The 15,658-nt window shown below is 37.4% G+C and overlaps 1 protein-coding gene across 2 annotated transcripts in view; it reads left to right on the top strand.

Moving 5' to 3' along the window:
• Positions 1–4,456, top strand: part of LOC121317387 (2-oxoisovalerate dehydrogenase subunit beta, mitochondrial-like) — a 125,574-nt gene extending 121,118 nt beyond the window's left edge. Inside the window, exons 10-11 of one of the 2 annotated variants that reach the window (XM_041253263.1) lie at positions 2,090–2,239; positions 3,501–4,456. In XM_041253263.1, the coding sequence (XP_041109197.1) occupies positions 2,090–2,230 (141 nt within the window). In that variant the 3' untranslated portion in view covers positions 2,231–2,239; positions 3,501–4,456. The remainder of the gene's footprint in view (positions 1–2,089; positions 2,240–3,500) is intronic. The other variant, XM_041253262.1, reaches the window with a different exon arrangement.
• Positions 4,457–15,658: the final 11,202 nt, after the last annotated feature.

Raw genomic sequence — 15,658 nt, 5'->3', positions numbered from 1 at the left:
AACCAACCTGAACAACCTGGAGCAAATCTGCCAAGAAGAATGGGCCAAAATCACTCCGACACTGTGTGCAAAGCTGGTACATATTTACCCCAAAAGACTTAAAGCTGTTATTGCAGCAAAAGGTGGCTGTACCAAATATTAATGTGTGGGGGTTGAATACTTATGCAAGCAAGATATTTCAGTTTTTTATTTTTCTTAAAAATATTTCCCAACATAAAACCAATGTCACCTTACAATAATTGATTTTGACTTTCAGTGTTTAAAAATAAAATATCGAACAGAACGAAATTTCAGTGTACCATTTGTAATTCAGTAATATGAGAGAATTGGTCAGGGGTCTGAATACTTTTGCAAGGCACTGTATATATAGAATGATGCTTAGTTTTGCACTGATGGGTCACATACGTTGTATGCTTACAGTGTAACCTATCAGCTCCATGCATAATTTGAGACATAGTACTGTACATCATAGTACATAGTATCACTGGTGCCACTGAACAAAAAAAAAAAAGAATAAAACAAAAGAATAAAAGAACAAAAGATCAGGTTGAAAGTATGTGTAGACTGTCCGGGTGCCTGCGGGCTTGCCTGTAAGCTGCCCAGAGCTGCGTTGTCCTCCGACACTGTAGCTCTGGGTTGGCTGTGTGGCAGGCCAGCAGAGTGAAAAGAAGTGTCGTGTGACAGCACACATTTCGGGGGACAGCATGTGTTCGCCTTCGCCGCTCCCGAGTCAGTGCAGGGGTGGTAGCGGTGAGCTGAGCCTAAAATATAATTGGATATTTCAAATTTTGAGAGAAACAGGGTAGCAGTGATTAATTTGCCAAATTGTGTGGTATTTTGTTGAGGCCATCGAATGCATTCTTCATTTTTCTGACACTAAGTTTAAACCTTGGCATGAGTGATGAGGGAATTGGACTGCTGCATGACCTAGAAAAAACAAAAACATTATCACCAATTTATGTTCTTAATTTAAATAGAATATTGAATGCAAATTAAAATAGCTGAAGAGGGTCAGAAGCTATTAGCATCTAATAGGACAAATATACTGTGGCTTATTCTGTATTGATATACTTTAGGCACATCAGGAACCATAAATCCTTTTTATTTTTGCTTAACAAATTGATTGCTTGCAGTCGGGGTAATAAATTAGCCCTTGCGTAATTTGTTGAATAGGTTATATCATTTGTCATAAGCATTCTTCATTAGTGGTTTGTGTTTTTCAGTTTTATGGCTTTTTATGAAACAGTGTAATAAAGAACAAATAATTTGCTGTGCTCGTTGCAAATTGATTTAGATGATCTGCAGAGGTGTTTTATTTGAAGTCAGTACTGTAGTAATACAATAGCCCTGGTTTATAAAATTCTGTTGTACCAATATCAGTGGGCGCAAAGCAAACTTCACTTTTTCCTATTCAACTGTGCGCTGCCTGGCCACTTTATTAGGTCCTGTCGACCTGAATGGATTTGGCATTGCCCTGTTGTGGGACATTTACTCCTGGTATACCCTGGATCCCTTGATTACTCTGGAAGTCTGTAAAGATGCTGTAGTTTATAATGTAGTAATAACACTACCATGGCTACTTTCAAGAGGATAATGTATCTCGCCACATCCTCAGCCTCCAGCACCTTGTGGTGTCTATGCCACTTTGGAGTCTATACCACATGGGATCAGGGCAGTCGGTGGCCCAAGCAAATGGCAAGGACAGTTCCTATAATAGTGACTAGGCAGTGTATATAGAAAGCTCAAAAACTCACCCACAAGCAGTGGTTTTAATTTCCAAAACTAAATTCCAAATTCATTCAGGTATACAAAATGTTAAGACATACATGCTTAAGGAGTCTGCTGTCAAAACAGGAGGTCTATACAGAGGTATAGAAAACACTGTAGTTGATGCTGCCAGAATTGTATTGCATATATAATACTATGTATAATATATAATAATATAATTAAAAAATGGTGTGAAACTTAGCACTGGGGTAAATACTTTGTGAATATTCAAAGTGTTCTGTATTACTAAATGAAATAAATTTGAACACCTGTCTGTGAAACGGATGCGCTGTTTATTTTGTTTTGTTTTTTTTATAAATAGGAGGAATGCTTTCTCAATCTTGAAGCCCCGATTGCTCGAGTGTGTGGATATGACACCCCGTTCCCTCACATCTTCGAACCTTTCTACATCCCTGACAAGTGGAAATGCTTTGAGGCTGTAAAAAAGATGATCAATTACTAATTTTAAAAGGTAAAAATTTGCGTATACTATTTAAAGTGTCTAAACAATGACCAGCTCAGTCCTGGGCAAGTCACTTGAGTGCCCACTGCACAAAACTGTGTGGTGTTTGTTGTGGTGTAAACTTTCACCCACAGTTACAGTTGGATAAGATGAGACCACCAAACTCATTTCACCCAGATTTGAACCCCACCTGGTTGTCTACAGCTACAGAGCTACTCGACTATGCTGATGCTGATTTTATAATTTTGGTATGCTCCATTGAATGTTTTCATTAGCATAAACATCCAAAAAGATTTGTTGTGCCAAGTGTATGGATACATTCAGATTATTTCTGTTTCCAAGCAGCTTGTGTAATCACTGCAGTGCTTGTCTTTTATTATTTTATTTAGCCACAGGGTGAAGTGGCTTTGTTGTAATTATTTAATCTTTTAATATTCACATTCAATTGACCCCCCCCCCCCTGCCCCCAAAAGTCATTTTCTAAATACATAATTTCATCAATTTAATCTTCTCTGTGTATCTCCTTCATACAAATAGGTAGATGTAGGAGGTAGAATGGTTGCAAATTATATTTCAGTTGTAGCTGTGTTGTTGTTGTTGTTGTTTGCGTGTAAGTGTGTGTGTGTGTGTGTGTCGTGAAGACAAGCTCTTTTTATACATCACTGCTTCCGAGCCTTGTAAGTGTTTTGCAAGCCTAAAATTATATTTCTTCCTGTTGGAATGAAGTACCTGGAAATGCAAGTACACAATGAAATATTGAAGGGACCAATATTGTGTTTAGAGAGGATGCTTATGGGTCCATGGGGGCATTTGTCACCAAATGAAGATATTTTTATGTTATAAAGGTTATGGTGTTTGTATGCCGTCTTGTGATCTCTCAGATTCATAGCACCTCTCGTTACTGTCCTACTTTCATTTTTATTAATCTAAAGCAGATTCTTTGGATGATGTCAGAATTGTCAGAATAGAATGTTCATTCCAAGAGGTTCCAAAGTTCCTAGTTTGAATATAAACTCACCTTCCCTTTGTTTCCAAGCAGCATTTGTTCCATAGCACTGACTGATCCCACAGATGGTGATGTCTTCAATAGTGTGATTATCATTGTTGAAATGTCAGGCTACTGGAAATATAGTGGTGTTGATTCAAACGCTTTGTAAGTCTTCCAAAACGCGGTCTGCTAAACTCCTTTTAGTTTCCCCAATGTAGTTTGTTGAATGATGATTTACTGCCTCTGACCTTGGTTTGGGTGTTACTGTATTTGTATTTACAGGTAGTACATCGTGGTCTATTGCATGGAAGTGTGCCTTTTGAAAGTTCCCAAGAAGGATGAGTCTTGCTGTGGACTACATATTCTCTTAGATTCTTGTCTCTCTTATATGATATCAATTAGAAGTGTACAATGTGACAGTAATGTTATATATGGAATTCTGTCATCTGCATGATGCTTACTGTTATTATATAAAGTATGCTATCTGTTTATATCAGTAATGCTGGATTTAGCTTCATTGATGATCTTGTCTGGAAAACCACCATTTATAAAAAAAATAAAAAAAACACATACATACACACATTTCCTCACTTTTGGTTAAAAAGTCTTGGTGTGTATGTGTGTGTGTTTTTTCTTCCAGTTTTGTTTTTAATTGAATTAAATGTATTCCTCTTAAAAACACAAAGGAAGGGACTAAAACCTTTGTCCCAATGGCAGTATTAGCAGGTAAAGAACAGGATAATTTTGGTTCCCCAAAGGCATGCATGTCATTGAAGAGTATTACTTCCCGGCTGTAGTTGGCAATACCATTAAAATTGATGTCACCTGCTGCTTCTCTTTTAGTGCCTAAAGGGCAAGTGGAATGCTGACCTCCCTTCCCAGATCTCCAACACATTTAATCCAGGCAATTTGCATCGCCCAAGGAATTCCTCTACCTGCTGACAGAACTAATCTATCTCACAGATTTTACCAGCTGGAAAGAGGTGTCTGGTGTCACTGCGTTTCCTTTCTTTTACTCCGTACTCAATTTCAAGAGAGTTTATACTGGCTAGCTCACAAATCACTGAGTAGACTGAAGGGCAGAAGATTCCCCTCATAATAACTTCACAGTATTTTGAAGAGTTCCTGTGTTTGTGCACAAACTGTATTAAATCTGTAAAAATATAAGATTTACTGTATCGGCTGACCTTACTGCATTAAGAGAGGAAGTGGGTTTTAATTAAATAAAATGTTCTAACCTTAAAGCGGGAAATGTGTCTTTTTTTTACACTAAAGAATGAATAATAAGAATGACATCATTAACCTTCCTAATGTCTGTTATAGTACTCAGCCACAGTAGGCACTTGCTGGAATTATAAGTGAATGAAACACAATTCTCAATCTTGTATGTGTAAAGAACTTATTGTCCAGTAACTCTCCACAAGATGACTTATTCCTAGTTGACGTGGTGCATAGGTCAGGCCAGTCCATTGCATAGTAGGAGGGGTAGATCAAGATAACTAGCGCAGTCTAAACGGTGGGTCTTGAGGAGGTGGCAGAAGCCATTGAGAGACGAGGCAGTCCTGAAGACCTCCAGTAGCTGGTTCTAACAGATAGGGGCTAGGGATAAGGAGTGGATACATGAGGATGTAGAGGATAGGCATGACCAGTCGGCCAGTAGAGGAGGAGCAGAGACGGCAAGTGGGGGTATAGGGTGATACGTAGGAGGGGCTAGGGTGGTGAAGAGCGGTAGGCAAGAACAAGGCTCTTGACTTGAATGCAAGCAGAGATAGATAGATAGCCAATGGAGGGTGAGCAGCAGAGTGATAGCATGAGAGTAGTGAGGTTGAGAGAATACATGATGGGCAGCAGAATTTTGAATGAGCTGAATGGGGTCAGATAGCCAAAGCAGGGAGACACCAACGAGAAAGTTACAATAGTCCAATCTGGAGCATACAAGAGTAGTTGGGTGTAATAAGTAGTGCGAAAAGGCTGGATTCAGTAGATGTTGCTAAGAAAGAAGCAGGAAGTCCATGTAAGGGAAGAGATGTGTTGTGAGACGGAGAGGGAGGGGTCAAAAGTAACACTTAGGTTTTTAGCAGAAGGAGATGGAGAAAGAGTGATAGTCAAGGGATACTGAGATGGAGAGGTCAGAGAAAGGCATGGAAGCAAAAGGAAAGCAGAGGAGCTCGGATTTAAAGAGGTTGAGTTTGAGTTGGTGTGAATGCGTCCATGTTGAGATAGTCGAGAGGCATTCTGAGATGCAGCAGTTTGTTTTAAATGAAGTTGACGACCAGGGAGCGTCATGGTGTATATATTATAAGAACATATTTTTTGCATGTTCATGAAGAAGTAACAAGTATATATTTATAACAAGTATATATTTGGTTTGGTTTTCACATGTTGCATACAGATGTTACTGTACATACATTGAGGATGCTCCAGGAAAATGCATTAGGTATTCCATGTATGAGGATGGTCGAATAACCAACAAGCCCCCCCAAAGAGTTGTTAACACCCATCGTCATGAAAGAAGGAAAAAACAAAACAAAACGCTTTTTATATAACAGGTACAATTAATGTAAACTAGTGCTTTTCCTTAAACTATTAAATTAAAAAAATGACTTTCCGTAGATAAAGCTCCGTCATCGTCCTCTGTCGTTGCCAAATGTATTCAAACAAAGTACAGTATGTCATTGAGTAAAATAGGCTTGCACTGTGTATATTGTAGACAGACAACTAGGAAGTAACTACCCCTAAACATATCTAGCAGTGCCTATAGGAAATATTCACCCCCCCCCCCCCCCCCCCCCCTTGGACGTTTTCACAGTTTCTTGTGTTACAACCTGAAATCTTGATGCATTTAATTTTTTTTTTTGATTTACACAACCTACTCAACACTTTCAATATGTGTAAAAAATGGGGTGGGGGGGGTGAAATTACAAATATAATAAATAAAATATAAATGTGAATAAAAACCCCTTTGCTATGACACTCCTTAATTGCTCAGGTGCAACCAGTTGCCTTCAGAATTCACAGAGTAAGTTATATGGAGTCCATCTGTGTGCAGTAAAAGTGGTTCACATGATTTCAAAGCAAAAATACTACCATGAAGACCAAGGAGCTTTCAAAACAACTCTGGGATAAAGTTGTGGAAAGGCACAGATCAGGGGAGGGGTATAAAAAGATTTCAAAGACATTGAATATCCCTTGGAGCACAGTCAAGTCGATCATTAAGAAGTGGAAGGTATACAGCACCACCCAGAATCTGCTTAGAGCAGGCCGTCCTCCCAAACTGAGCAGCCTGGTAAGAAGTGCATTGGTCAGAGAAGACACCAAAAGGCCAATGACAACTCTGAAAGATCTACAGCATTCAGTCCGATGAAACAAAAATTGAACTATCTGGCATAAATGCAAAGCGTTATGTCTGGCGCAAACCCAACATAGCACATCACCCAGGTAATACCATCCCTACTGTGAAGCATGGTGGTTGCAGCATCATGCTATGGGGATGCTTTTCAGGTGTAATGCAGCTCCCTGCTGCTGGATTGGGGCAGGGCCTCAGGTGAAGTAATTTGCTCAGGGTCACACACAGTGCATCCACTAGACAGAGTACCCTACCCTAAAGTTGCAGGTATCCCAGTCTACTCACGAGAATAACGAGTATCTCACCCTGGTTAAGCACGCAGTCACGAGGGTTTTCATTCATCTCCAGACACAGAATTCGGAACCACCGCCTTCACCTAATATCTAATAGTCTACATGTGTTAATGTTGATCGTGATGTTTGTTCAGTAAGTTGTTCACAGCATAAAGTTTATTCAAAGCATCCTTCCTGTCACATGCTGCAACTCGTCGCACGTTAAAAGAAACCCCATGTGGTTCACCCCACTTGTCTTGGGGGAGCATTCCACTTGGTCCTGAAAGGGTTAAAAGTTGCACACATGATCAAATGCTTTGACTAGAAAATAATTCTTTGTCAGTGAACTTTCTTGACCTTCTGCTTTGATGTATTATTTGTGTTGTGATGTATTACTAGTTGGTTCACCCCACTAGTGGGAAGTATCAGCAATGGGTCTTGGGATAAAAACAGGGTCTTAGAGGAAAGCGAGTGAAAATGAAGCAAGTGGCAGTGGAGTACAGAGGCAGCTCATCAGCCAAGGCAAGCGAGGCCTCACCAAGAATTCCCAAAGGCTAAAAAAACATTTTGCTTATTCTTTTTATTCAATTAAGAAATATAAACACATTTAAACACAGTTAGGCATGTATATATATATATTAAATGAATGCAAATCGAAATTGTTTATTTCATTCCAACCTTAGCTAATGCCTTAGATTTCAGTGCCTAGATTCTGTATTGTGTTTTTATATATATATATATATATATATATATATATATATATATATATATATATATATATATATATATATAATCTTAACCTTTAAGGACTGGGATCGTGTTAACACAATCATACTGAAGTGGGCTTCTAGGACTGCAATCATGTAACACAATTAAAAAAGCACTTTGTTTTGATGGCGTAAACGGCCACCGTACTTTGCAGTACAGGCTTGAAACATATCGCTCGATAGGGGAAGGACTGACGTTCACTTCCTGTTATTTTTTTATTTATTTATTTTTCCGTGTGAAGTAACTGAGAGGGACATTTAGTGTCTAAAGGGCGAAGATAGTTTTGGCAGCATGGAGAGAAAAGACATCACAGCCTGCTTTACAGAAACTTGTAAGACATAGAAAACTGCTGTTAATCCAATGGGTTTGACATAGTTACATTAGAACATTTATTTTGTCTCATGTTTAGATAGCTAGATAGATGTGTTTTTACAGCATAAATATCAAGAAACGAATGGATATAAGCAGATACTATTTCATGAACTAAATGTATCAGGTATGTTTTTTTTTTTTTTTTTACCTTATCACTGATAATAATGGAATGAATAACTATTATTTATAAATATTTATTTTGAGAAAATAAATTGAGAGTAATGTCCATTATTGCCTATAAAGACTAATAAATGTGTATCATGTCATTGCAATCACTCAGGTGAAACAATGTTTTGCGGTTTGCCCAAACATCAATATTTCCCATCCCCCACCCCAGAGGCGGCAGAGCCAATGTGACGCCCCCCTCGGGGTCCCCAGCAAAGTTCGGCCTTTTTGCACAGCCTGGACATGAACTGGCGCTGTCCAAGCTGTGTGACTCATCCGGCGCTGCCAGTGGCAGTGCTTTAACTTGATGAGCCACTCAGGGACTTCCTGAAGTACTTTATAATTTTCCCCAAAAAATTCCCAAGATGCTACTGTAAAAAATAGATTTGTTATCAATTTTTATAACAAGACAGTCAAATACAGCCAAAAAAAAAAAAAAAAAGCCTTGTCTTGGGGGAGCATTCCACTTGGTCCTAAAAGGGTTAAAAGAAAATAATTATTTCTTAACCTTTCTTTGATGTATCATTTTGATTGACCTCTTGATGTTAAAGCCTCAGATTATAGCTTCGGGTCTTAAGTATGATTGATCATCTTTCCTGTCTTCCTGTACGCATTTTGATCTCAAATGCCTTAATTATTTCTAACAATGACTCAGAAGGTCATGGCTCCCACACAATTTACAGCTCAAAAAAAAAAAAAAAAGATTGAATTTTGAAATGTTTTATCCCAGGGGGAAAAGGTATTGCGATTCTAATAGTTACAACTGCTGAAGTTACATACAGTACCTTAATATTTACATTTTTTAAGCTTATTAAGATGTGACTACAGAAGTTTATTAAATAAAACCTGCTTTAAAATAAGCCCCTCCCTAAAATTAATTTTCGATTTTTAATTTGAATGCTTCATCAAATTAAATTGAATATACTTCATGAAGGATACTTCAACTTTGATTTTTACCGGTACATTTATTAATGTTTGGTGTTTTCAAGAATATGTTTAATCAATCAAAAAAATGAGTGTGACAATGAAGTCTAGAAAATAACAATCTATTTCTTAACTACTATTTCCATACATATTGATGTACTATGCGGTTTTAATTCCTTGAAGAGTGGATTGGATCAGAGGTTCCCAGCCTGTGGTTCATGAGTATATTCAAGGTGTTTCATGAAATATCCCCCCAAAAATAAAACTGCATCTCCCACACTTCTAAATCATTTACTCAGTATATCAAGGAAAGCATATGTCCTTCCTAACAGCATGCTAGCTGCTACAGTATTTATAATTAATTCTGAAGATTATTAAATATTGTGTTTGAGTTATATCAACATTCAGCTTCCAGCCTTAGTCCATTTACTTCTCCTCGTGCTGATATTTATTCATATGTACAGTGTCCTATTAACGTACGTTTGTGTACCTATATTAATATAGGTCTATTTAATTTGTGTATTTTAATTTATAATTTTTAAAAAATCATAGTACTCACCTTTCTCTTTAGCAAGTAAAACTGTACTGTTAAATTTCTGTCCAGCTATTCCAGTATAACCATAAAAAAGGGGAGTCGAGGAGGGGTGAGATCTGATGTCTTATGATTGAGTCGAGGAGGGGTGAGGTCTGATGTCTGACGATTGAGTCGAGGAGGGCTGAGGTCTGATATCTGAAGATTGAGTCGAGGAGGGGTGAGGTCTGATGTCTGATGATTGAGTCGAGGAGGGGTGAGGTCTGATGTCTGACGATTGAGTCGAGGAGGGCTGAGGTCTGATATCTGAAGATTGAGTCGAGGAGGGGTGAGGTCTGATGTCTGATGATTGAGTCGAGGAGGGGTGAGGTCTGATGTCTGACGATTGAGTCGAGGAGGGGTGAGGTCTGATATCTGAAGATTGAGTCGTGGAGGGGTGAGGTCTGATGTCTGACGATTGAGTTGAGGAGAGGTGAGGTCTGATGTCTGACGATTGAGTCTAGGAGGAGTGAGGAGTGAGGAGTGAGGATGGACTCAAGGAAGGGTGACGATTGACTCAAATAGAGGTGAGGTTTGAGGATGTCCTAAAATGGACACTACATATGCAGGATTTCACCATCCTATAACCCCATAAATATTTGAGGATGGCTGAAAAACCGCTGATCCCAGAAAGGACATTCACATGAAGTCTACAGTACACCTTCGCTATAACAAACCTGTTGGGGTCCAAGCCTTTTGTTTGTTATATTGAGGGATGTGTTATAGTGAATCACAATGAACGATAAACTGTTGGAGTAAGTTAACGAGATGAGAGTTTGAATAAAAGTAGAGTTACATGTACCTGTTTGTCTCATGCATGCAGTATTCAGCCTTTGCTTTATCCTATTCGTTAAAGAATTAAAACGCAGTACAAAATCAAAAATCTCGAATTGAAGCTGAACTTTTATTCAGAATCAATCTGCCACGAATCGTTTCAAAGTGCACCAAAACTTAATCCAACATGCAAGAATCCCAAACTGAGCTTTTATTCCAAATCAATCCGACATGAAAAGTTTGACATGAAAAATTATTCAGAGCCTCAAGTTTTTGTTATTGTTTCTTTAATCAATTTTGCTTTGTCGGTTGGTTCCTGAACAAGCCAAAAAAGTGCTTTTTGACAACCTATATTCACAATAGAGATATGCTTGCGTTACTCTTTTTTTCAAATGGTCACTATAGTTTCCAGCTAGTTTGTTGCAACATAAAATTTGTTTTGGAGGCATAGTTACACAGCGTGCACTTTTTATTAAGACAAAAGAGTTGACTTCACTGTGGAGGTGGCATCCTGTGCGTACAGACCGGGATGTTGACAGTGTACGTTTATATTAACTTTACTTATATATATATATATATATATATATATATATATATATATATATATATATATATATATATATTATATTTGGGTGGGGTCAAGTTTCATCAAAGCAATAGTCCAAGGTTTGTTATAATGAAGGGTGTTGTAGCGAGGGTGTACTGTATTTACAAAGGAAATATAACTATTTATAAACCTACAAAAGACAGCACAGCTGGAGGGAATTACTTTACAACTATGGTCAAAGACTACAGCTGAAAAGAAAATATTCAGCTGTACCATCTGGAAATATTTAGTACTTGAAAAAGTTTAAATCTGTTGAGTGTCCTGTAGCCAACACTGAGGACAAAGTAATCAGTCTTCCCAGATGGATGCAATGTGTGCCTAAACTTTCAAATTCTGTCACATTTCAGGTTATGCTTCTAGACTAGTACTGTGTTCTAGTAGAGCATATTGGTTTCACTTCTAGTGTGTTTTAAACTGGGTCTTTTGGCTCAACTGCTATTCCATTAGTAATGTTGTTGAGTAAAAATGAACCCCTTCACTGGTGCATTGTTTTAACCTCTGGTCATATCAATGATACAGAGCACATATTTTGAGTAGGGCCTTTATAGTTCCTATACAGTTCTGTGATTCTTTCAATAATTAACATTGTTAATTGTCAGTGATTTAATTTTTTTTCACATTTCCATCTGTATTTAACTTAATGTTTACAAACTATTGTATCGGATATGACATACCCCATAGAGAGAAGTCTGTGAAATCTTGCAAATGGATGTAAACACACATTTGGTTAGGCGCTTCCTTATTTCCTTTAAAAATGCAGTATGTCATGCAGTGAAAATGCACATCTGAGTATCTGTAAATTGTCTGGTTGTGTAGGTCTTACATGTAGGTCTGAAATGTGTATTTTGTAGCTGAATGAGCATGTAAATGAACACAGATTGTATGTTACTGTAAACTCTCGGTTGTGATCTTCACATACGTTTTTTTTTCAAGTGTTCTTGCATCTTTAAAAAAATATTAATACTTACATTGTATTTCTTGAAACTTTTTTTCATAAAATGTAGTGTAGCTAAGAAGTGAAAATAAATACTCACTTTTTCTAAAACTAAACATTGCTAAACACAGACAGTGGTTGAAGGTATTTTTTTTTTATTTCCTGCAAACTGTAAATAAAATGAGATGTTTATCAGTTTTGCAGTCTTTTTTTTCTGATCTTTGTGACCCTTAATTATGGTGCCGAGGATGTTTTGTTTCTTTATTTTACTAAACCCTGTAGAAAAGATCAGCTTTATGTGGTATGTGTTTATAGTTAGAGGTTATCAGTACAAAACTTAGTAGCTTGTGGAAAAACATTTAAAACAGTTTGATGATATGTGTTGCATTCTGTTGCTGCAAGTAGATGCTGAAGCATGTATTTGACTCACAGAGGGACGTGGTAAAACAGGTTAACCAGTGCAGAAGCACTCATGTGTCCCTGCAGTTAAAACCACATTTTGAGAATGTAAATAAGCTTGTCATCTGTGCCTGCTTTGTGACAAATATATACAGAAGAATAATGCAAAACCAATGCATGTTAAATACAATGTTAAATTCTAAGTCATTGCTAATTTAAATATCTTTCTTTTTTTAGACCTTTGAAAACTAAAGTACTGTTTCCATTGTTCTTCAGCATGTGGAAAGGTTATCACACCACTGTTATGGTGATTTCTTTATTACAATTTAATTATAATAGGTTCCTGGAGCCTCAAAAATAATATCAGATGGCATTTGCATTTCATGAGAAATCTCACATTTATCCAGTTGATTTACTGCCTTGCAAATTCGAAAGTTCACCTTACAGTATTGCGTTTGCAGCGTCAGCAGCAATTGTCACTGTAATACTAAGCTGACGTTTTGTATTGGAATGATACATATGTTATTCTCTGTGTGAATCTGAACCTGGACAGTAATTTAAACTAGGAAAGAGAATGTAGCAACGCTGTAATGTGGGTTTATTATTGACAAAGACATGAATCACAAAGAGCATACTTGAGACACTGGAAATAATGAAAGATTCGCAGAATTGCATCAATAGATCTGGAAAGAAACAATGCTATGAAACAAGGTAATACACTTATGCAAATAAATTTGTCAATGTGTTTCTGAGCATCTTGCAAGTCACCACTCTTGAGTAGTTAGGAATGGGGAGGTGGGAAATGGACACGGATAAACTAACAAATCATGAAAAACAAAAGAAAGAGACCACACACTTCTACAGTGTCTTGTAGTCTTGGGGAAAGATGCATTGTAGTTGGGCTTAGTCTCAATAAATCATGGGTATCTTGCCCATGAATACTTACTGTAGTTTAACAGACAACAAGAAAAATAAATGCTTACAATATACAAATCCAAGGTAAGACCCCTGTATGACGTGGCATGTATAGGTATGACCCTGATTGACTGGAATTGATCAAAAATATTGTCTTTGATGAATATCTAAAGTCATAATAAATGTTTTGGCAACAAATTTAACAAAAATACAATATTTTTTTTTTATACCATAAATGTGACTAGAAACTTGCAATCCAACTGCTTTTAAATAGGTTTCTGGAACTTGGTCCTGTATGATTGTCAACACTTTGTGAAAATGTTTTCAAGTTTGCAGTGAAGTCATTGGTGGTAATATACAATGGATGTATAGACAGGTTCTCATTTTCAACCCTTCCTTTCCCTAAAAAGTCAGTTGCACCAAAATTCACAGGATCCTCACTATAATACAATACAATATGATACAAGTTTATATATGTATTAAAAGAGATTTGTTTTATATATAACACCAACTTTTTGTGTGATGATATCAGCCTGGGTCTACATTATATTCCCTCTTACCTGCATATCTTGTCAACTTTTCAGATTAGTTTACTTTCATATATGGGTGTGTTAATAAAAGTATTGAACAAAGATTGTAGGGGTTTAGTGTATGTCCTTGTATGAAAGTACTAAGTATACAGTGGTCAGTTCAGTTATTTTCATTTAAATTTTAGGCTATAATGAACAATTATAAAAAAAAATGAAGGGTGTTTTAGACACCCTGTTTTTGGGGGTTTTTTGGGTTTTTTTTGCCAAGACTAGTGTTTTAATTAATATGAAACTCCATTGTAAGCGCTTTGCCAAATTCACCACATGAAGTAATTTTTTGGGACAGTGGGAAGTTAAAATTGCTATTTTTGCATATACACAAGCAATATGAAAATATGATTAAAAGATGAATATGAGGCAAAAGTACAGAATGTCACCTTTCATTTCTGGTTGTTTCAACACATATGTTTTACCAACTAAGAATAACAGCACTTTCAGAGTTCCATCCCCCCTTTTTTTGTGAGCATAAGTATTGGGACATTTGGCTCACAGGTGTTTCTAAGATCTGTGAATGTGTAGTCTCAGTTATCTCCTTTCCTTTTGCCTTTGGAGTCTGCATTTTGTATCACTAGGCATAATCCAACATGAAGACTAGGGAGCTGTCTATGAAAGAAAAGCAAGGGATTTGGATGCTAAAAGTAAAGAGGGACTTAATTAGAACCATATCACAAAAGTTGGTCATAGCCAAATCAACAGTTTGAAATGTCCTGAAAAAAAAAAAAAAACCCTGGCGTCTTCAGCAATTGGCACCGACCAGGTCGGTCAAGCAAAACAACAACAGTTGATGGCAGAACAGTGACCATAGCTATGAACAAAAACCCTCAAACAAGTGTCAGTGAAATCACCAACAACCTCCAGAATTCTGGGGTGAAAGTGTCACAATCTACTGTTCACAGCAGAATTACAAAGGCTACACTGCAGTGTAGATGCAAACCTCTGATCAGCACCAAAAACAGAAAGGCCAGATTAGAATTTGCTAAAAAGTACAGAGATAAGCCAGTACAGTTCTGTAACAGAGTTTTATGGACAGTTGAGGTGAAGATTAACCTTTATCAAAGTGATGGGAAGGCAAAAGTGTAGAGAAAAAAAGGAACTGCAGATGATCTAAAGAATATCACCTCATCTATGAAGCATGGTGGAGGTAGTGTCATGGCATGGGCAAGCATGGCTGCCTCTGGAAACAGCTCATTCATCTTTATTGATGATGTAACGAATGATGGCAGCAGCAAATTGACTTCAGAAGTGTACAGAAGCATCTTCGCTACCAATGTACAAGGAAATGCCACCAGACTCATTGGGTGGCACTACACAATGCAACAGGACAATGACCCAAAACATACTGCCAACACAACCAAGGAGTTCATCAGGGGAAAAATGTGGAAAGTTTTACACTGGCCAAGTCAATCTCCTGATTTCAATCTGATTGAACATGCATTTCACTTGCTGAAGAGACTGAAGTCAGAAACTCCCCAAAAAAAGCAACGGCTGAAATAGGCTTGGCAGAGCATCTCAAAGGATGATACCAAGAGTTTGGTGATGCCAATGGGTCGCAGACTTGCTGCTGTTATTGCATGCAAGGGATTTGCGACTAAATACTAACTTTTATACTTCTTATATTTTCTTTAAGTTGAATTGTCCCAATACTTATGCTCACAGAAAATGGGAGGACGGAACTCTAAAAGTGCTGTTATTCTTAGTTGGTAAAACATGTACGTATTGAAAACGTCAGAAATAAAGGTGACATTCTGTACTTGTGCCTCATATTCATCTTTTACTCGTATTTTCATATTGCTTGAGTGTACA

Source organism: Polyodon spathula, chromosome 6 (genome assembly GCF_017654505.1).
Source record: "Polyodon spathula isolate WHYD16114869_AA chromosome 6, ASM1765450v1, whole genome shotgun sequence".
NCBI classification, from domain to species: domain Eukaryota; kingdom Metazoa; phylum Chordata; class Actinopteri; order Acipenseriformes; family Polyodontidae; genus Polyodon; species Polyodon spathula.
Note: the sequence above shows the minus strand (reverse complement) of the source record. Positions and strands in the feature narration are given on the sequence as shown.